We start from the raw sequence: 20,203 nt of genomic DNA, 5'->3' as shown, positions 1-20,203 counted from the left end.
AAATAGGGGGAAAAAACAAGTCACCGCAGTTCTTTGTTTGATGAAAAGCCATTCATTAGAATGATAAGATCTTGCCAGGAATCCAGAACGAGCTACAAACTAAGACAATAATCGCATCACTGTGCAAACAACAAAAAAAACAAAAAACAAATATGAGGCACACACACTTGCCTTTATTGCATCCAGTTGTTGTGTAAGTACATAACACTATCCTTGTGTTTACCTGAATGCAAAACAAGGTAATGGAAGTTTAGAATCCTTCTCACCTGTCGACATGTCACAGGAATTTAGTCGGACAAAAAAAAAAACATTTTCAAGCCATACTGCACCCAACAACCAAAACAAGTGTACAAAATACAGTATATTAATTCCTATACAGAATCCTACTAAATTGTTATGAGATATGGCTCCTGTATTAAACAATATTAAGCTTAATTTGTCAGGTTTATTAACCTGGTAACATTCAGACTATAAATTTTACATTTCATGCTTTTTTTTCCTCCCCTCTTTAATCTGGTTCTGGGTTGGTTGTATTTCACTAACTTTGTGTAGCGATACGTGCCGTGTTGGGATGTGCAATGTTTTCACTTTGAGTCGTCAAAAATACAGTATTTTCCCGCTTTTTTGCAATGAAGAACCCTCCAATTGTCTGTGTAGGTTCTTAGTCATCCGGGTCATGGTAGTCCGCAATGGTTAAATGTTCCGATTCAACCTTTGCAGGTAGCTTTGCCCCTCCAATTGGCACTTCTAGTTAAGAATCACGATTTGTTAAAAGGAAAGAAGCTGACATCCTGAGAGAAATCCAAACATGATATTTAAGTGCTTTCTGTATGAAACAAGGTCCAAAGGCTTCAAGTCAGTCTCATTGTTCTGAATTGGGACTGTAGAACTGAATCACAGCGTACTTGCCACTGGTCATCCAGTCTGGATCCTGGGAGCTGAGCTTGCTCCCCTGGCCTGGCTGTAGGCCCACTTGAATATTAGCCTTTAGAGTCCTTAAGCTACACAGAGGGGCCGGTCCAAAACCCCTCAGTGCGGCTTCAAAGCCTGCCGTATGGTCCCAGTCCCGATCCCCTGCCAGCTTTCTGTAGTTGAGATCACCTTTAAACAGCACCAGGTTTGCCTCCTGCAGAGTGGCATACAGATCTGGCGCCTCGGTTGCCATATCACAGAACTCGTGTGGTTGTGTCCAGAAGGGGTGGTCGTGATAGGACCACACTCCTTCCTTCACGTAGCGTTGCCACTGCACACCCCTCTGAGACATCCACTTGTGATTGGCCGCCATAGTCTGTCGAATGGTCCAATGAAAATCATTGGAGGTCACATCAGAGACAAACCACGGGAAGGATTTGCCGAGGAAGCGGACCTCGTGGGCCAGACCGGAGGACACAAGGAAATCGGCGAGGACCAAGTCGGTCACTAACTCAAAGCCGGCGTTGTCGAGAACAATATCCACTCGGGTGGAGCACGCTTTCCCCGACTGTTGTCGACGGGTAGAAATGAGGGTCGACCACACTGCGTCGGAGTGGTCCACTAAGATGAAAGGCTGCAGGCTGACGAGGGAGTCGATGGGACTGGACTTCTGGGAATTCTCCATCCCAGCAGAGATAGATAGATCACATTTGTTTCCCCATAGAGAAACCTTAGAAGAGCCAAGTAAGAACAGTGAAGGATCACATCAAAGCATTCATTGCTTTAAATTTGTTGGCGTCAGTTTAACTGGCCGGTATTTTGTGACAAGATTAGAACAGGTCGTTAATTGATGTTAATTCACACTGATCAGGTTTTAATATTGCCATTTAATACCTAAATTTTCTTCTCTATATTACCACTAGTGGCAAGGCTATTATAAAAGAGTTATTTTCATTTTGAAGTAAATCTCTAATGTTCCTGTGCACCACTAGATGGAGCCCATTCACCATCAGTAGTAGTCTCAGATTGGGAATCATAGATGAATGAGAATATGCTAACCTTAAGTAGCTGGTTGAAATGCAGCTGCAGGTGATGTTCAGAGATGTCATCTATGTTCTTGCTGATGCCCTCAAAGTATGTGCATAAGGTCATGATGGCCTGCTGCGACTCAAAGAAGCTCTGAGTCTTCCCCTCATTGAAAACATCATAATCGCTGATGGGTGGGCTGCAATAACAACATAATCACTTAACTACATAAACTGCATGTAATGCATATTGCCAGCTTTGTCAAAACATGTCAGAATGTTTTAATGTAACATTTGCTTCTCACTTGAGCCAGAGGGCCTCTTGTATCTTGCGGTACATGTAGCACTCCACAAACAGCCACGGAGACTTGAACCAGCTGACCACTTCCTGGTCCCCCTGCAGGCCCTGTTGCCTCAGCAGGTATCGGTTCCAAGAGTCCGCATCCGCCAGCCCATCGTTCAGAGCGACTATGGGTTTGTCTGTTTGCAACTCATTTCTTAGCTTGGACAGCAAGGAGATGGTTTGCTTCTCCGCTTGGATCCCCTCCTGATGACAAATCCACAAAAGACAGAAAAGTCAGATTCACAGATTAATGGAAAATAAAGTGGAGGGAAATTAAAGACGGAAATATTAACACACCTCTCCATATTCCTCGAAAAACTTGTTTTTATTGCGATGAATTGTGTCAATAACCTTTGTGAGGATTGTAGGCAGCCGGTCTTTCACTGTCAAATACGCGAATGACCTACAGGAAAAAGATACACAGTATATAATTGAGGCCAACCTAGCTAGCTCCTACTTAGCAACATGTACTGATTCCCCACAAGCTTTTCATTTGATTAAAATGAATACATTTACATAACACTACGTAAATATATAATTAGGCAGACTAAACGAACGTCATATCATCCCAATGCAGACAGTACAGTCAGGCATTGGCAGCTTAAGCTAAATGCTAAAGCTACTACTAGTTCGGCCACGTTCGTCCTCGCATTAATACACGGTTATCCGATACCGCAGTGTTTCCAACATTTTTTCCAATTATGACAACGCATTAAAGAAGCTGTCACTCGTACCCAACCACTTTAGCTGACAGAGAAGGAGGAACTACGATGCTGGTCTGGTCGGCTGCCATGTTTCACCCTAACAGCAGCTGAGCTCGGGATTCAACAGAAAACTTTATTGATTGGATACAAATAAACAAACCGGAAGTTGTTTCGATTATTTTGAAACGACGTCGCCTGGAATCCTTATTTAATTCATTTCAACTTATTCAGCTCATTTTCACAAATAAAACTATATTAGTTTAGAAATATTTTACCAAAGAAAACTCTTGGTCGTATTTGTACTCGTTTTATTTATGGTTCTGTGCTGCCACCGAGCGTTTACAGTCAATTCTAAGAAACCATGACGTTATGTTATGTTTTATCTAAAAAAAAAAAGAAAAGCACCTCAAAATACAAAAAGTAATCAGAGCCTGCTATGTGTCACATACATTTGTGGCCGACATCCTCGGGCATCCCAGGTTGTCAATGGCAACGGTTGTCAAGGAAACCTGAGATGGTCCAATCAGGAAACGGCACATTTTGAAGCCCTGGGGCTTTTTTGGCGGGAAAGAAAGGATGGTGGGGGTCATGCTCAATTTGGGTGGGGGGAATAATTTACTTTAATATAACATATGGCGCTATAGTATGTGTTTGTAGATAAGTAGTTGCCAAACAGTCCCGCCAACGGTCAACAAATAAGTTGAAGAACAGACACATTCAGGATCCCGGACGTCACTCTTCATGACCAAATGACTGGCCCCAAGCTATCCTGCTTACTTTGCAAGAAAATATAAGCATATCAATTGATTGTGGCAGCGTCACTATGGAAACATGGCAGACCATTGTCAGGATGTTGGGGGGGCCTTGAGTGTGGGAGTCCAGCTGCGTCCACCTCCGGTGTTCAGCCACTGCCGGCCAGAGCCTCCCTTCCCCCCACCGGGCTCCAGCCTGGCCGGATCTGTGAGTCCCCCCCACCCCCCACCCCTCCCCTTTCTAGACCGAGAGAGAAGTGACTCACCACTCCGGTTTCCAAACGGGCGGTGGACAGAGAGTGGGGGAGGGCGACGGTTAAAGGACCTGTTTAAACAGGTGTTGCGGTACATGCTTGTGGCGTTTACCCGGTTGCATCCGCGGCAAGTTTGCTATGATGTCAGCCAAATTTCACCGTGCTCATTTCTTGGTTTTACGGCAGGGACAAAAATCAATTTAGCGGCAATCACTAGTGAGACAGTCATGTGAAACGTCCAGGCCTCAAGAGACAGAAAGACTAGAAGACTAGATGTCTCTCACTCATCTGAAAGGCTTTTCAGAAGAGTCAGTTCATCTACCTGCTGTGAGCCAGCCAGCATGAGTAAACATGCTTTTTATCCTGCCGCCATTAACTACATCAACTACAGCTCCACCATTGCATTGTTTGTCAAAGATTTTTTTGTGCCCCCGGTCAGCCTCTCAGGCTCAGATGTGGGCCTGTTGTTTGTTGATAGGACAAACAAAACAGTCACAGTCCTGCCCCCTCCTCCTCCCATGTCTCCTTTTACAGACTCTTTTCCTGCAGCCCGGCTAAGCATCCTGTGGACGCTATCAATCAATGGCAGCATCTGATGACGACACATTGCATACTGAAGACTTTCTACTGAAGGTTAAAGAGCCAACAAACACCTGGAATAACAATAACCCATTAAGTGAGCAACAAGCAGCTGATTACAAATGAGCATGTGATAGTAGCTATTATACAACATCACCACATTTGTTTTACATTTACGCAGATATGCTGTCAGAATGTAAGTTCCTAAATTTGCACTCGTAAATAGTGTGACAGTTTTGAGTGTTATGGTGACATTAATTGGGTTTCCATTTAGGTAAAAACGCAATACAGCCATTGGATCACATACTGACCTGCATGTCCAGTTCAAAAACTGGGATAGACTAATGTTTTTTGCAGCAGATTCTCAAAAACTGTAGTCCTAATGGGATCTTTGATTAGATTTTTTTCAGCAGAGCATTTCTGTAATGAACAGCATTATGGACTAGCATTTTTGTCATAAATTCCTAAAAACAGCAAAGCTCTCCGATTATATGGAAGATATTTGACTGGCGCATTTACAATCAGTCCTTAAAAGCAGCTTAACTCAGATGTCATATGGAGAATCTCTGACTAGCATTTTTGTAGTCGATCCTTAAATACACCAGCTAAAACTATGGATAACATTGTGTTTCTCTTAATTAATGACTTTCCCAATACCACTTGAAGTTACTTTTTGATGTGACATAATATCCAAAATAGGCATAATAATAATAAGATACCGGGAACAGTTGAGTTGAACAGCCTTGTTCTATATAGGGTCAATCAACAAGTGTAAATATGACATTTAGATAACACAAACGGTGAAGGGTAAGCTAGCATTTAGCATGTAGCAGAGGCTAAAGTCGCCGGCTTGTCTCCGCACCGCCGGGCTTTTTTTTGGCTCCAACGGCGGTTTAAACCAACAACAAAAAAAGGGTAGAGCGTTGTGTGCATGTGTGTGTGTGAAGGGGGGAATTAACGTTAACGCGACCGCCCCCTTGCCCAACGGATCCTGCAACGGCTGGCTGGCTCCTTCGCCACAGTCATGTGATTGTAACGTAAAACCCCCTAAACCGGAAAACAACCGACGACCCTCTCCGCCGCCGCTACAAAGCTGCTGGGAGCCCGGAGAGGACGGACGGACGGCGCAGAGCAGGAGTCCCCCACCCCGGTGACAAACAGACGGTGGCGGCGGCACGGCAACGACGATTCAGACAGACGGCGAGTGCTAAGGTACGGCTAGGAAGAGCTTAGAATACACCATTTGAATCCCAAGTTGCGTTATTTTCACACATTAGCTTGTTTGTCACACAGGGAAGTTGTTCGTCTTTGCTAGCAAGCAGCCCCATCCCCCTCGGTGCGCGCGCTCGCCGGGCCGCGTGCGCGCAATGCACGTCAGTTTCTCGTGCTCGTTGCATTGGGTCAAAATTGTGTCGAATCTGCCGTTTCTGTTCTCATTCACAGAAAAAAAATCTTAACGTCGCTTAGGTGCTGCTCGTATATACATAGTTTTATTTTTGACAGTTTAAATCTAGAAGTAACATGAATATATACATTTTCCGAAGTGGGAATAACTTTTATGTTGTACTATGGAAGTGGTTGCTCCACGTGTCTGTGTGCTATCCCAGCAGGGGCGGCGCTATGTCGCCTGCAAACAAGCCGACACAGTAACGCTACCGAAACTGTTCAATAACTCTCAGGCTGGGTTCAAATTTACTGCCAATTCGACTTATTAATGGCCATTTTTGCCACTATCGCTACACAGACATTGTTCTGAACTAACAGGTATAAAATAAATTTTAATCCTTCAAATGTTAACGTTTTAAATTATCTATTTTTAGTGCTTTTCATGTATTTTCATTCTCATTTATTCATTCTCAAAACATGCTAACTGACCCTTTTTGGGTTGCTTGTATCAAAACAATTGCACTATTATAGGCACAATTCTGTCTCTTTTTTAGTATTTTATTATGTGACGGGACAGAGGTAGGGAATAGTTTAGCAAACATAGCTAGAACTGTCTGGTATATACATGGATTACTTGGGATATTCAATGTCAGGAATTTTTTATTTGGGTAAATAACAAACAATGATGATAAACATATAACAGATTGACATCAATTTTCAGTCGTTATAGCCATTTAGTCCTGAGTGAGTCTTCTATTTTTTTAAAAACCTATTTAACGAGGTGAGGGGGAGACCCGAGACTAGGCAGCACCGGACGCCGGGGGTGCGACCATCTGCTCGAGGCAGATGGTGAGATGGGCTGCCGGTTTATAGGTGCGCTGAGTTAATGCCGTGTAGAGATAATATAGTCTAAACAATCCTCGTTCAAACTGAAAAGTCTGCAAAACCTAACAAAAATATGCAATATGCACACCAGGCCGGTAGTTGGAGAGGCACTACACACTTGCAGCAACAACTACCATGAGTACCCTTCTTTGGCGTATATGTGGTGTGATAATGCTACTTTGTATACACAAAGTGCACCATAGTTGTTTTGAGTGTGCACACCCTCCATTGGAACAGCGCTGTGTAAATGCCACCATCGAAAACATCGTTTGTGGTGTATGATCACATCACTGGAAGTCTTTGCAGCCATACCTCTTGTAGTATATGCCCGTGAAGTGTCACGTGGTGGGGGTGCACAGTTACACACTGGAGGTTATGCGAGGTAAATGAACCGAGAAGCAACCGTCTGCCTTCCTGATGGAGAAAGTCCTCCTCTTGGGAGGAATGTGTGCCGACACCCATCACCCTGATCATGTGATGGCCCCAAGCCTTCCCGCTCCTCCAGTGACCTCTAGGGTTGACAGCGCTTGTTCCAATAGGTCAACGGGACGTGTCGAGCTCTGACACGTCCTCTGTGATTGACTCGAGAAGAACAGGGTCCTGCATGAGCAAGCTTGTTGGATGTATGTCTCAGCAGGCCCACCATAGTGTATTGGAAGTGTGGTGTCCATCATCTTATAGTAAACAAGCTATTGTGCTCTTTAGCCACTTTTTACATATACACTGTTTACTCTGCACTTAAATTAAATAAAATAACTAACTTTCCTACGGATAGTTGGCAGAGCTACAGCCTTTATTTTACAATGTGTAGAGAAGCCTCTCCCCACCCCTCATGAAAAACATTATCCACCTCTGTTGTCGTCAGTGGAGCAAACAAACAGCAGCATCATTAAAAGGTCACTTTTGTGTAACGGGTGATGTTTAAACCAGTAGATGACCTCTCTGATCATATGAGTGGTGCTCATGCACAGAATGAGCACACTGTCTTTGTATCGTAGTGCTCATTCTTTGCGGTTGCACCAACCTCCGGCCTTGTTGCAGACAGGAAACTGACTTGTGTGTGTGCGTGCGTGCAGGTTGAATAATGGAGTTGGCCAACCACGGTCTTATCCTGCTGCAGCAGCTCAACGCTCAGAGGGAGTTTGGCTTCCTGTGTGACTGCACGGTGGCTATAGGAGACGTCTTCTTCAAAGCCCACAAGGCCGTGCTCGCCGCCTTCTCCAACTACTTCAGAATGCTCTTCATTCACCAGGACAGGTACAGAAGACACACAGGCAAAGTGGCACCTGAATGAGGGCTTTTAGCAAGCAACCACACTTTTAATAGAATATAAATATATTCAAAAATATATTTGGCCTTTTGTCAAACAACTCAAAAGTTGGTTTGTGCCATAAGAAATGTGGGCCAATATCTTCTTTAGCATCAGAACCTAGCGTTATTGACTTAGGGGTGTCATGTAATGCCACAGTAACCGTTACATTTGTTCACTTCCTGCCTTCCTGGTATGATTGTTTTTTTAAACACATACATACAGGCGTATAAGGTGACGCAACCATATACATTTACTTGTATTTATTATTTAAAATGCACAATAATTAACTTTATAGATTTTATTAACAAATTAATATATGTTATTAATTTTAAGGTATAATTTTATAATCTGTTTTTGAACAATTAGTTACACAGCTAAAGAATCGACTGACTCAGCAGCGCCTCCGCTGGTTGCCGCAGAGTAGTGCACTCCATCCTTCCTCAATAGCTTTAAGACACGACTAATCAACATTCAATTGGTCACATCCATCCATCCATTTTCTATATCGCTTATCCTCACTAGGGGGTATGCTGGAGCCTATCCCAGCAATGGTCTATTTTGCTTATGAATCCCATGCAGCCCGTTTAGTCATCGTTATCCAACTATTGGCTGCTGACTAAAAACTTTTCTACTCCTGAATGGCTCCACACAAAAGGGTGAAAATTTCTCCAAATGTGCACCCCTGCAGTTTTGCCTGTGCTATTATTTTTCTGACAAATACGCCACATGGTGGCGCTGTTATTAAGCGCCACAATAACCCCATAAGTGGGGTAGAAATGTTACTTCATGGTGGTTAGTCGCATCAGGGAGAAATTTGGTACACACCTCAAGGGGCTGACAAGCACGTGTGTGTGTGTGTGTGTGTGTGTGTGTGTGTGTGTGTGTGTGTGTGTGTGTGAACTTTGAGCAAGCTTGGTTGAAAAACATGGCTACCATCAAGCAAAGCGTCCTTGCATGGTCACTGATGCAGTCATGTTGCTTATTGTTGTTTTTCCAGCGACTGCGTGCGTCTGAAGGCGGCCGACATCCAGCCTGACATTTTCAGCTACCTTCTCAACCTGATGTACACTGGCAAGCTGGCCCCCCAGCTCATCGACCCCACTCGGCTGGAGCAAGGGGTGCGCTTCCTCCACGCCTACCCTCTCCTGCAGGAGGCCAGCCAGTCAGCGTACTCCCATCCGGAGCAGAGCCTCAACCTCTCCACCTCCCTCTACGGCATCCAGATCGCCGACCAGCAGGCGGCGCTGTCGGCGAGGAGGACGCTCTCCTCACCCGTCGACATGGAGCAGCTCCCCGCGGCCGCCACAGCTCCGTCCAAGCTCTCCCCGCCAGAAGCGGAGGCCTCCACCAGCGGCGCGCAGCCTGCCACTGAAGAGGGGGCGGGGTCAGACATGCTGACAAGCGCTGATGTGGCCTCCGCCAACGCCATCCTGCACGTGAAGCCCAGCATCATGAAGAGGACCTCCTCCTTCAGGAAGCACTACTCCTGCCACCTATGCAGGAGTCGCTTCAACCAGAGGAGCCTGCTCAGGGAGCACCTCCTGCAGCACACCCAAGCGCTGGCACAAAGCTCAGGGGAGCTCAGCAGCGCCCCCTCCCCCCTAATGCCTGCTGACCAGACCATGCTGGAAGGAAGCAAAGCCAGCACCTCCGTGGAGATCATCAGCGACAGCGAGCAAACGCCGGCTTCGGGCAACAACTCCGACTCCCCCCGGGCTGAGGTGTCCACCTCCGGGTGGGGGATGGGCGGTTTAAACTCCCAGGCGGACACGCCGCCCCCGTCGGACATTGCGGACATCGACAACCTGGAGACCGCCGACCTGGACCGTGAGCTGAAGCGGCGGAAATACGAGTGCTGCACTTGCGGCCGTAAGTTCATCCAAAAGAGCCACTGGCGAGAGCACATGTACATCCACACGGGCAAGCCCTTCAAGTGCAGCGCCTGCGGCAAGAGCTTCTGCCGCGCCAACCAGGCCGCCCGCCACGTGTGCCTCAATCAGGGTGCCGACGCCTACACACTGGTGGACCGGCAGAGCATGGAACTGTGTGCGGCGGGCGACGACAGCAGCCAGATGGAGGCCATGTTCCTGGCCTCCTCCAAGCCCTACAAGTGTAACATCTGCGCCACCACCTTCTCCAGTCCCAACGAGGTCATCAAGCACCTTTGCTTCACCCAGGGGGGCTTGGCGGGGCTGCAGGGGAATGCCACCGCGGGAATGCTGGTGCAGCACGAGGAGGTTTCCAAAGACGACGGATCCGATTTGTCCAACTCGGGCACGCCGCTCGACGCCATCAAAGTGGAGGACGTGCTGGTGGAGTAGCGGCGCCACGTTTCCCAAAATGATCTTTCATGGGTAAGCTAACAGACGTCAGTCAGGGCCTTTGTCAGCCCGTCGCGTTCACAGGGACGCCACCGCCATCTGGCCTCACCTCGCAGGGAGGGGTCTTTTACTCTCAAACAGGAAGCGAGAGGCCCGACTTAGAGATGTTTGACTGCACACAACTCAAGCATGCTTTGGCTGCAGGGAGACGAACGGGGACAAAACGCCTGAGACAATCTGGCTCTTGCTGTCTTCCTTTTGACTTCAGATGAGTTTTTTCCATCGACTTTAATGTAAGCTGCAACTTCTCTTTGGTTGTTGGTGTCCGTGTCTGTCCACCACTGGAAAAGCACACTTACTTTGACAGTATCTTGCTTTGGTCCCCTCTAAACTAATGGAAGCCCGTTTCCCCCCCACGGAAAGAAAAACACTAATCGTGAGATAAAAAGGCCAAGTTATAGGCTAAGAAAGTCAAATAATGGGGTCAAAGGTGGAACTGATGTGATAGGAAAGTCATCATGAGATAAAAAGTTGAATATAGGAGACAAACTGCACATCGTCACACGGGACACATTTTCATTTTTAATCTCATGATTATGACTTCTTATCCTATTTCAACCTTTTATCTCATGATTACTACTTGATTATCATGATTTGAAATTACAGGTCATAATTGTTATCTCATAATTGACTTTTTATTAGCTCATTTCCACCATTTTGACTTAGCATTGGCATTGCTCAGTGGCGGAAACAGGCGTCCATATAAGTGTGCCATTTTTCACTATTATTTGATACTCCATCCCCACACAGATTTTATCTTTTTGAATATCAACTTGAATGCACCCCCTAAATATTTTTCAGGCTAGTTTTTGAAAAATTTACAAAGAACCTATGAAGAGAAAATGTAGCTTTTATGTGTAGATTTCCATGAGGGATGGCCAAGATAGACCATTACCATAACTTAGATATTTTAACGCCCTGCTAGGAATAATCAATAGAGTTGTCATTACATAGAATCCATCTCGCTATAATATTGTAGTAAGATACAATTCCTTATATCGTCCCAAAGAAAAGCATGCATCTCCAGATTTTATAAAAACAAACTATTTTTAAATGCCCCCCCCAAAAAAAAAAATCATGTCATGTTTTTTTATGTGGGGAAAAAAGGTCTCAAAATGTGGAGGTGCGTGCTGTTAAATAAAGTGAAATGATTTAGTTTAATATGCCCCCGCCCCCGCTCCTCCATAGAGGCACGGAGTAAACATTAAAAGCCGTGGTTGTTATGGCAGTATACCGCTAGATGGCGCCGCTGAGAGGTCCAGCACTCTGACCAGTCATCAAAAACATCCTCCAGTCATCGTGTGCGTGTGCGTGCGTGCGTGTGTGTGCAAGACAAGTGGCTATCTCAGGAAGTTGAGAAGTTTGACACCGTCCTGTCTGTCCTTCACCTTGTTTATGACATGAGGACTAGTCCATCCCATAATACTTGAGTTAACACATGATGTCCCCGCCACCCTACTGTGATCAATGTGCTCTCAGGAATGTCAGTCTTTTTATTTTTCTCTATCAACTACTTTTTTAAAGTGAAGAGCAAACAAATAAAATGTGTCTTTTGATAACGACGTGTCGTTTTATTACACTAGCTTTCTTGTGCGACGTCTTAAGTGTTTAGACCGGTGATTTTCGACCATTGGGCCGATGCACAATGTAATAATCGTCCGTGTTGCAACACGTAGCTGATTGCCTCTTTCCTCCATTAGAGCCAGTGATGCACGTGAGGTGGTTAGTGGTGTCCCGCTAGATTTTTCCAATGTAAAAAAAACGTGCTCAAAAAAACGCTGAAAAACGCTGGTTTAGACCACATACTCCCAACATTAGGAAAAGAAACATGCTTTCTAATCAATTGTTTGAAAAACTGTTTATAGACAAAAAAGTATTTTAATCCGCCCCCCCTAAAATCACTGCAATTGAACAATCCCACTGGGATACATAAGTGGTACCCATTTCTTGTTGTCATAAGTCGTACGTTTTCATCGGATATAATCAGATACTAATATCTTAGTAATCTTAGCCACCATTTTGTTTGTTATTTTCGGCCTTTTCCTGACTACAGTATGAAAATGAAAGACACTTCTTCCTCCCCTCTCCAACTTTATTGAATGAAATATAGACAAGGTTCTGTATCGTTACTATGAACAGCTTGGAAATATAAAAGACAGTTAAAACCATGCTTACATGATTATTACAGTTGAACTTGGCTGTCGGAAGGAGATTAGTTATTATAACAATACGTACATACGGTACAAGGGCATACATACAATCTGTACAAATGTTAACAGGCTCCACAGTTAAAGTGTGTTACAAAAAAGCTACAAGTTGCTGAGATCCACTAAGTCAATGCAGTTTTGTTCAGATTGTTTTTTGTACAAAAATCAAGGATTGATACAGCAACTGATTGATTTACTTGGTACTAATGTGTTATTTGATGGAGAGAAAAAATAGCGTCAAGTCAAAAATAATTCACGCACTACTGTCTACAGCCACTAGAGGGCGCAATTTCACCAGCTAAACCGGATGAAGCAAAGTGAGTGACACTCACTCGATAAAACAGCATGTTTTTGTATTATTATAAGAAATAATGTTTCACAGTAAATTAGGCAGCTTATGTTTTTCTTATATACATTAAAAAGTGAAAAAAATAACTCCCAAAACGCTGTAATTTGGGAGTTTTGTGGTATGGGAATCACAGTTTGTACCATGGCTGCTACAAAACCATGCAAGACATCAGTCCTTATATGCAACAATTTGCTTTGGTAATGTTGTTGTTGCTCACATTGTTTGCATTATCTTAAGGGGGGGAAAAAACACAAAATAGGGCTCAAAATGGAAAAAAATAAAGGGCAACTGAAAGAATATTGGATATAAATACAATATACAAGGTAATAATCCTCAATCTGTTTACCTTTCGATATACTCTGACACCTATACAGATCACACACTCACACTCACGCAGGTAAACACTCGTCCAGGTGGGTGATGCTTGCGTCATTACAGCAATAGAAGAGGTCACTGAGACACTGCTGGATGCTGGGTGGGTGGGCTTGGTTGGATGGATGGATGGAAGGATGAGAGGATTACTCAGTCTCTCTCTCGGGGCAGAAGGAGTGGAGCCCAGTCTCAGTGTCTCGGTGTCTGCGTTAGCACCGAACATTTTTTTTTGTCCTCTCTTGTTCTCGTCACCCTCGTCCTGGTGTAGACGGTGCGTCTCCCAGGCAACATCACTGCATCTTCTCATCTGGAGGAGGACAATGTGTGTCATGAAATGGACTTGAATGCAACATGTCTTCATCATAAGGGAAAGAAAGCTTGAGCACACATTTCGGAGTTTTTCCTTGCCTTTGTCGCCCAAAGTGCCTGTTCAGTATATAATACCAGTCAAACGTTTGGACACATTTTCTCATTCAAAAGTATGCAAAAGTGTCTCCAAACGTTTGACAAAAGTCAAGTCTAGTTTATCTCTATAGCCGAGACATTTCCACATTATATTGAATGAGAAAGTGTCTCCAAACTTTTGACTGGTACAGTAAGTCAAGTCAATTTTATATCTAAAACAGAGACACAGCCTACTGAATGAAAAAGCATAATAGATTAAACATGACAGTATGAATCTAAAAAGACATTCGACAGTTTATCAAAGTGCCTCAAAATATTTGACTAGTACTTTATACTGTAAGTCAAGTCCATTTTATCTTTATACATTAGAGACTCCACATCCTATTTAATGGGAATGTGTCACAAGTACTATATACAGTCAAGTCAAGCAAAGTCAATTTTCTTACTGGTCAAAAATTACTTTCACATCCTTTGGAAGGACAGTAAGTCAAGTCAATTTCATTTTATTATCAATCAGAAGTTTAAAGACACTTTCCCATCCAGTTAAATGAAAATGTGTCTCTAAACTTTTGATTAGTGTTGTATACAGTCAAGCAAAGTCAATTTTGTTAGCAGTCAAAAGTTATTTTCACATCCTTTGGAAGTACAGTAAGTCAAGTCAATTTTTTTTAATCAATCAGAAGTTTAAAGACACTTTCCCATCCAGTTAAATGAAAAAGTGTCTCTTAACTGTTGACTAGTACTGTATACAGTCAAGCAAAGTCAATTAATTTTGTTAGCAGTGAAAAGTTACTTTCACATGCTTTGGAAGTACAGTAAGTCAAGTCATTTTTTTTTACTCAATAAGAAGTTTAAAGACACTTTCCCATCCAATTAAATGAAAACATGTCTCTAAACTTTTGACTAGTACTGTACACAGTCAAGCAAAGTCAATTTTGTTAGTAGTCAAAAGTTATTTTCACATGCTTTGGAAGTACAGTAAGTCAAGTCAATTTCATTGTATTTATCAATCAGAAGTTTAAAGACACTTTCCCATCCAGTTAAATGAAAATGTGTCTCTAAACATTTAACTAGTACTGTATACTGTCAAGTTAAGTCAATTTTTGTATTAATAGCAGATACAGTCTGTTTTGTCTCTTTTGTAGGAACAATTTCTGGAATATTGTTAGCCACACCCACTTGCCCCCCCCCCCCCCCCCCCCCCCCCCCCATATAAACGACCTGAGATAAGACATACTATAAAAATGTTGCTGGTATAAAACTTGCCCTGTCTTGGTATATCAAAGCTGTGATTCACATCACTGGAAAAGACATCTAGAAGGGGGGGCATAATCAGTCTTTCAGCAGAAGTTCATCTCCCCCCCCCCCTCCTTTTGCACAGCACTTCCCTTTAAGATCCTGGCCCACAAAGAATAAGAGGGTCCACAACCACATTCCTACTTTGATATCAAAGGATGCCTGGTAACTCAGCGCCTGAACAAAAAGCTTTTTCATTTGGACACGTCCCCCCCCACACCCCCCAATAAAAGTAGAGCCCATTGATGTTTAAAAAACACATGAGGTTGTTTGATGAAGGAATCTGGTATTAAAAAAAAATCCTCACCTGCTCACGATGCTGGCGTGACCTCTGTGGACACGGGTTCGATCTCCTTCACCGCCTCCTCGATCACCTCCATCACCTGCGCCATCACCGCCGCACACTTTCCCGATGTCGCTCTCTCCCCCTCCGCTTCCGACGTCGCTTCTGCCGCGGCGCCGTTCTCCATGAGGCCGTTGGTGTCGAATTCCTCCACTGCCTCCTCTTTGATGGACTCTTCCTCGACTTCCTGCCCGGCCTGCAGGACCACCTGGACGGGCAGGTGCATCGCTTTCTCCTCTGGTCGGAGTTTCTCGTCTTCCGGCTCCTCCTCGTCCAGTTTGTCATCAGTCTGTAGAGGGCTGATGATCTCTACGACTTCTTCCATGATGGTTTCTCCACTTTCTTCTGCAGCTTTCTTCAAACTTTCCTGTGGTTTCTTGTTCTCAGAGGTATCAAGGATCTCCGCGACCTCTATGGGGATGGTTTCGCATTGCGTGGCAACAAAAATCGGCTTCTGTGCTGGTTTCTCACATAAGACGGGGGTGGGCGTGTCAGTGATGACGGGGGTCTGGATCTCTAGCTCCTTTTCAGTAGCGGCAACGGCCTGGGATGGAGTTGGACTGGAAGCTTCTGGGGTGGTTGGTTGTTCTGCAACTTTATCCATGGCATCTTGAAGGACCGTCTGGGCGATGACCATACTCTGGACCTCGATTTGATTGGTGTCATCTGCCAGGGGCTCGGCGTCCATTTGGTCTGGACTCATGGAGCTGACGAGGACGACGGTTTCTTTGATGACGCATACTTCCTCGCTTGCGGATACGACTTCACTTGCAATTTGTTGCTCCACGTCTGTGGTCTCCTTGTCGGTTTCGGTCTCCTCGGTCTGAGATAAGACTGCGATTTCAACGGTATTGATGGGAGTGTCGTCGGCTATGATGGCGGTCTGGACGGCGGAGGTGACGGCGCTGATGCTTGGAGGCTCAGGTTCACAGCTCTCTCTCGCGGTCTGAGTGTCAGGGATTCGGTTTTCAGAACTTTCGATGAACTCAACCTTGGTTGTTTTTATTTGTTGGACTTGTGCAGTCAAAGGTGGATCTTCTGTAACAATGGCCTCCTCTGTTTTTAGTGAAGGTTCTTCCAGTGAGACCTCCGTGCCATCAGCGTTGCTGACCACAGCAACAGACTCTACGATGGGCGTGGCAGGTTCCTCCACAACCATTTCAGCAATCTCATTGGTTTCCAGGCCGGTGCAGATCGCCGTGGCTTCGTCGTGAACATGTGGCTCCAGGATGGTGTTGGTCTTGGAGTCAGCATGCTCAACCGTTGGTTCAATCTCCGTTTTTTCTAAGGCGGCCTCCACTGGTACATCTTCACTGATCACAGATGTCACAGGTGCAACTTGACTGATTTCAGCCTCCATACCTGCAAGATCTTCCTGGGCGTTTTCTGACGTGGGTGCCTCAAGATCACGGGTGGTTTCTGAGGGAGAAGCTTGAGCGACCTCAGCTGTGGATACTTGCAGAGCGGTTTGGTTTTCGGATTCATCCTCCGCGATGTCAGTGTCCACGGACTTGGGCGTGGCTGCTTCCTCTGTGATGTCACTCAGCTGATCTCCATGTTCCACCGAAGCTGGGATCCATGAAGGGGCTCTCTCCGAGGAAGACACTTGACATGCGGTTCCGGCGACCTCTATGGGTTGTTCCTGCGCATCTTCAGGTTGTGCGTCAAACTCCGAGAGAGGAACCACGGCTGGGGTGTCATCCTCACCCTCAGTAGAAGATTGTTTTTCTACCTTCTTCTTTCTGAGACCAGGGAATAACTTCCTCAAGGAGAAGGAGGACTCATCTTTTGGTGCTTCACTTTCAGACTGGACCTGCTCTGTGCTCTCCTCTGTCTTCTCCTCAACTTTGGTCTTACTCTTTGGCATAACCATGCGTTTCAAGGTGTCCCACGCAGACTCCCTCTCGGGGGGGCTCAGAGCTTCTGGAGAGGAAGAAGCTTCTACTTCACCTTCAACATTTTCAGGGTTCTCCACAGCTGCCTGGGTTTTGTCCTGCTTCTCGTCCTCACCTGCATCTGGTGCAGCACCCTCCTCTGCGATGTTGGTCTCCTCGTCATCAGAATCCGATGTCTTCCTGGTTCTCTTTTTGGGTCCACCCATACACATCAGCGCTTCCCAAGAAACTGAGGTGTCCATTTTCTTTTTGGGCTCCTCTGTGCTGCTGACCAGTTTCTCTGCACTTTCTGTCTTCTCCTCTTCTTCGGAGGGTTTATCTTCTTTGGCTTCTTCCTCCACGCTCTTATCTGCCAGGGGAGCACTCTCAGAAGAAGACAACGTCGCTGACTTGGCTGCTTTCTCACTAGTGGCTTCATCATCACTCTCAGAAGGTCTCTTAACACGCTTCTTGGGTGTCACCAGTTTCTTGAAGGAAGACCAAGCGATGATGCCCTCTTTTTTCTTCTCCCCGTCAGAAGCTACTTCACTTTCTGGTTCTTGGGTGGACTCAGCCTGTGTGGTTTCTGCTTCGATGGTGTGCTCTCCTGATTCCTCCGGTGACGATGGTCCGCTGTCAGGTCTTGCCGCATCTGTGGACTCGGTGGAGGACTGAAGTGGCTCAGATACTTGCTCACCAGATTCAGTCAGCTTGGCCTCAGCATCTTTCTTGCTTTTCTGTTTCTTGGAGAGCTTCTTCAAGCCAGCGCCGGTGAAAAGCTTTTTCAGTGGGCTTCCTTGGGGCTTCACCTTCTCCTGTGAAGTCTGAAGCTCAGAATCGGAGGTTACCTCTGTTGGAGCTTTCTCCTGGTCTTCAGCTTTCTCCTCATCTGGTTTTGTCTCATCAGAAGAGGCGGAAGGGCTTTCGGCGGTGACGTCAGGTTCTGGTTTAGCTTCTTCAGTTGTTGCTGGGGACTCTTCACCCTCTGGAATGGTTGGTGCTTCCTCGTTGGTCTCTTGCTCCGCTTCTCCTTTATCTTCAGCAGTGGTTTCCTCGGTCTTAGAAGCTTCCTCCTCCCCAGTTACCTCCTTATCTTCTTCCTCTTTTGTCTTCTTGATGCTGGACTTCTTTCGCAGGTTAGAGAAGAGGCCCGTACTGAAGAGCTTCCTGAAGGGGGACACGGTGGCCTCCTGGGCAGGTGGACTGGCCTCACCTTCTTCTTCTTTGACTGCTTCATCTGTCGTTTCAGCAGCCTCGACGGGACCATTGGGAGTTTCAGTGTCTGTATCTTTGGTGACTTCAGCCTCATCGGTCGGCACCTCTTTGTTGCCCTCTGGAGCTTCAGCGGCCTCCTTCGAAGGTTCATCAATCCCATTGACCTCATCTCCGTCCTTATCTCTCACCGTCAGCAGCTTCACTGGGTCTTTCTCCTCGCTCTTGTCCTTCTTCAGGGTGAACTTGAACCCCACAAAGCGGAAGATCTTCTTGAACCCCACCTCGCCGTTCTCGTTGGCTTTTTCCTCCACCGCTTTCTCTTCCACGGGAGTGATGTCATTAGCATCGGGAGACTCCTTCTCCACTTTCTCGCCGTTCACTTGAGGGGCCTGCTCGTCTGTGACGGTGTCCACGGTCTCTGGAGTGTCCTCCTTCTGAGCCACGGCCACGCCATCAGGCTGGCCAACTGAAAGGAGAAAATAAAGAATCTAAAATTCAAATTGAAAAGGAACGTCTATATAAAATACATAGAACTGTCACTTGGTCTAGTACAGTAAACCTCGGATATATCGGACTCGGATATATCGGAAATTCACTCACAACGGACAGATAAAAAAGAACCGATTTTTCTGTAATGCATTTCCAATAAAAATTCATTGCATATATCGGATTTTTTAATAACGGATTTCGTCTATTTCGGACAAAATCTCCAGTCCCGTTCCAATGCATTTCCATTAAATTTCCCTCGCATATATCGGATGGCCGCATCGTGGCGCTCCGATTCGCCGAATCGTGACAGGCCGCTATACGACGTCATTTGCAGCGTTTGCAGCGTTGCCTGGGCGTCCAGGTACATTGGAAACATAGTCAAGGAAGTGCCTTTTTATAACGGATAAAATCCGATTTACGCATATATCGGATTTATATCCGTGTAAAACTGACATTTTCCGGTATACGCATATAACGGATTTCGCTTATATCGGACAAAACCAGTGGGAACAATTGAATCCGATATATCCGAGGTTTACTGTATTTGATTTTCTTTGCCTGCTCCCACCACAGTCTGTAAAACAACACCCGATACCCTGGGACTCACACAAGTGTCATTTGTAGATATCAGGTTACCCCGATTACACGCATTAACACCCTCTGTAACGCTACACTGTGGGAAATACCATGTTCTCTTTATGTCAACTTTTACAAGCAAATGATTTCAACGCATGGTATGTCACCTGCATGCACAGACCACATAACTAAAATCTAAACCACAATGGCAAAACACGGTGTAGAAGGACTGAGAACCATCGGTTTCAAATAGAAAAAGACACAAAAATGTGGCCACAATACGTCCGCAGGGTAAATTATAGGCTGATTACATTCTTTGGATATTTGAGTGCTAAAATAGAAGCATTGTTTTCAAGGTTTTGAGGAAATGATGTAAAAAAACAGCATTCAATTCAGTAAACTGTCCCACGGATTTGTATAGTAAAGCCACGCCCAGAATGTTTTGACCTATCAGGGAATGTGAGTTATGTTATTCCTGCTTACTTTTAGGGCAAAACGGGACCACAAGACCGGCTGTTTGTCTTTCAGCTCAACTGTATTTTCT

At 45.3% G+C, this 20,203-nt stretch overlaps 4 protein-coding genes across 9 annotated transcripts in view; 2 read left to right on the top strand and 2 right to left on the bottom strand.

Moving 5' to 3' along the window:
* Window positions 1-4,878, top strand: part of syne1a (spectrin repeat containing, nuclear envelope 1a) — a 114,124-nt gene extending 109,246 nt beyond the window's left edge. For all 5 annotated transcript variants that reach the window (XR_009120165.1, XR_009120166.1, XR_009120163.1 and 2 more), the window contains one exon: window positions 4,525-4,878. The gene's annotated coding sequence lies outside the window, so the exon portion shown is untranslated. The remainder of the gene's footprint in view (window positions 1-4,524) is intronic.
* On the bottom strand, window positions 32-3,243 carry armt1 (acidic residue methyltransferase 1). Its single transcript, XM_058056457.1, has 5 exons — window positions 3,015-3,243; window positions 2,578-2,683; window positions 2,243-2,484; window positions 1,972-2,137; window positions 32-1,642 (listed from the first exon to the last, which is right to left on the bottom strand). The coding sequence occupies exons 1-5, from the start codon at window positions 3,071-3,073 to the stop codon at window positions 863-865; spliced, it is 1,353 nt and encodes a 450-aa protein (XP_057912440.1). The 5' UTR covers window positions 3,074-3,243; the 3' UTR covers window positions 32-862.
* A 692-nt stretch (window positions 4,879-5,570) lies between the features above and the next one.
* Window positions 5,571-12,092, top strand: zbtb2b (zinc finger and BTB domain containing 2b). Its single transcript, XM_058056456.1, has 3 exons — window positions 5,571-5,781; window positions 7,917-8,097; window positions 9,150-12,092. Exons 2-3 carry the CDS (start codon window positions 7,925-7,927, stop codon window positions 10,471-10,473), a joined length of 1,497 nt encoding a protein of 498 aa, XP_057912439.1. The 5' UTR covers window positions 5,571-5,781; window positions 7,917-7,924; the 3' UTR covers window positions 10,474-12,092.
* A 505-nt stretch (window positions 12,093-12,597) lies between these two features.
* Window positions 12,598-20,203, bottom strand: part of akap12b (A kinase (PRKA) anchor protein 12b) — a 35,345-nt gene continuing 27,739 nt past the window's right edge. For both annotated transcript variants that reach the window (XM_058056448.1, XM_058056450.1), the window contains 2 exons: window positions 15,470-19,060; window positions 12,598-13,768 (listed from right to left, as the gene is read on the bottom strand). In XM_058056448.1, coding sequence (XP_057912431.1) covers window positions 15,474-19,060 — 3,587 coding nt within the window. In that variant the 3' untranslated portion in view covers window positions 12,598-13,768; window positions 15,470-15,473. The remainder of the gene's footprint in view (window positions 13,769-15,469; window positions 19,061-20,203) is intronic.

This window comes from Doryrhamphus excisus, chromosome 19 (assembly GCF_030265055.1).
Source record: "Doryrhamphus excisus isolate RoL2022-K1 chromosome 19, RoL_Dexc_1.0, whole genome shotgun sequence".
NCBI classification, from domain to species: Eukaryota; Metazoa; Chordata; class Actinopteri; order Syngnathiformes; family Syngnathidae; genus Doryrhamphus; species Doryrhamphus excisus.
The sequence above is the reverse complement of the archived record's forward strand: the minus strand, read 5'-3'. Positions and strand labels throughout refer to the sequence as shown.

Coding starts and splice junctions, on each gene's coding strand:
- armt1 (XM_058056457.1), bottom strand. CDS start 3,073: ATGGCAGCCGACCAGACCAGCATCGTAGTTCCTCCTTCTCTGTCAGCT. Junction 2,485..2,577: donor TTTTCGAGGAATATGGAGAG/GTGTGTTAATAT, acceptor ATTTGTCATCAG/GAGGGGATCCAAGCGGAGAA. Junction 2,138..2,242: donor CAAGAGGCCCTCTGGCTCAA/GTGAGAAGCAAA, acceptor TTGTTATTGCAG/CCCACCCATCAGCGATTATG.
- zbtb2b (XM_058056456.1), top strand. CDS start 7,925: ATGGAGTTGGCCAACCACGGTCTTATCCTGCTGCAGCAGCTCAACGCT. Junction 8,098..9,149: donor CTCTTCATTCACCAGGACAG/GTACAGAAGACA, acceptor TTGTTTTTCCAG/CGACTGCGTGCGTCTGAAGG.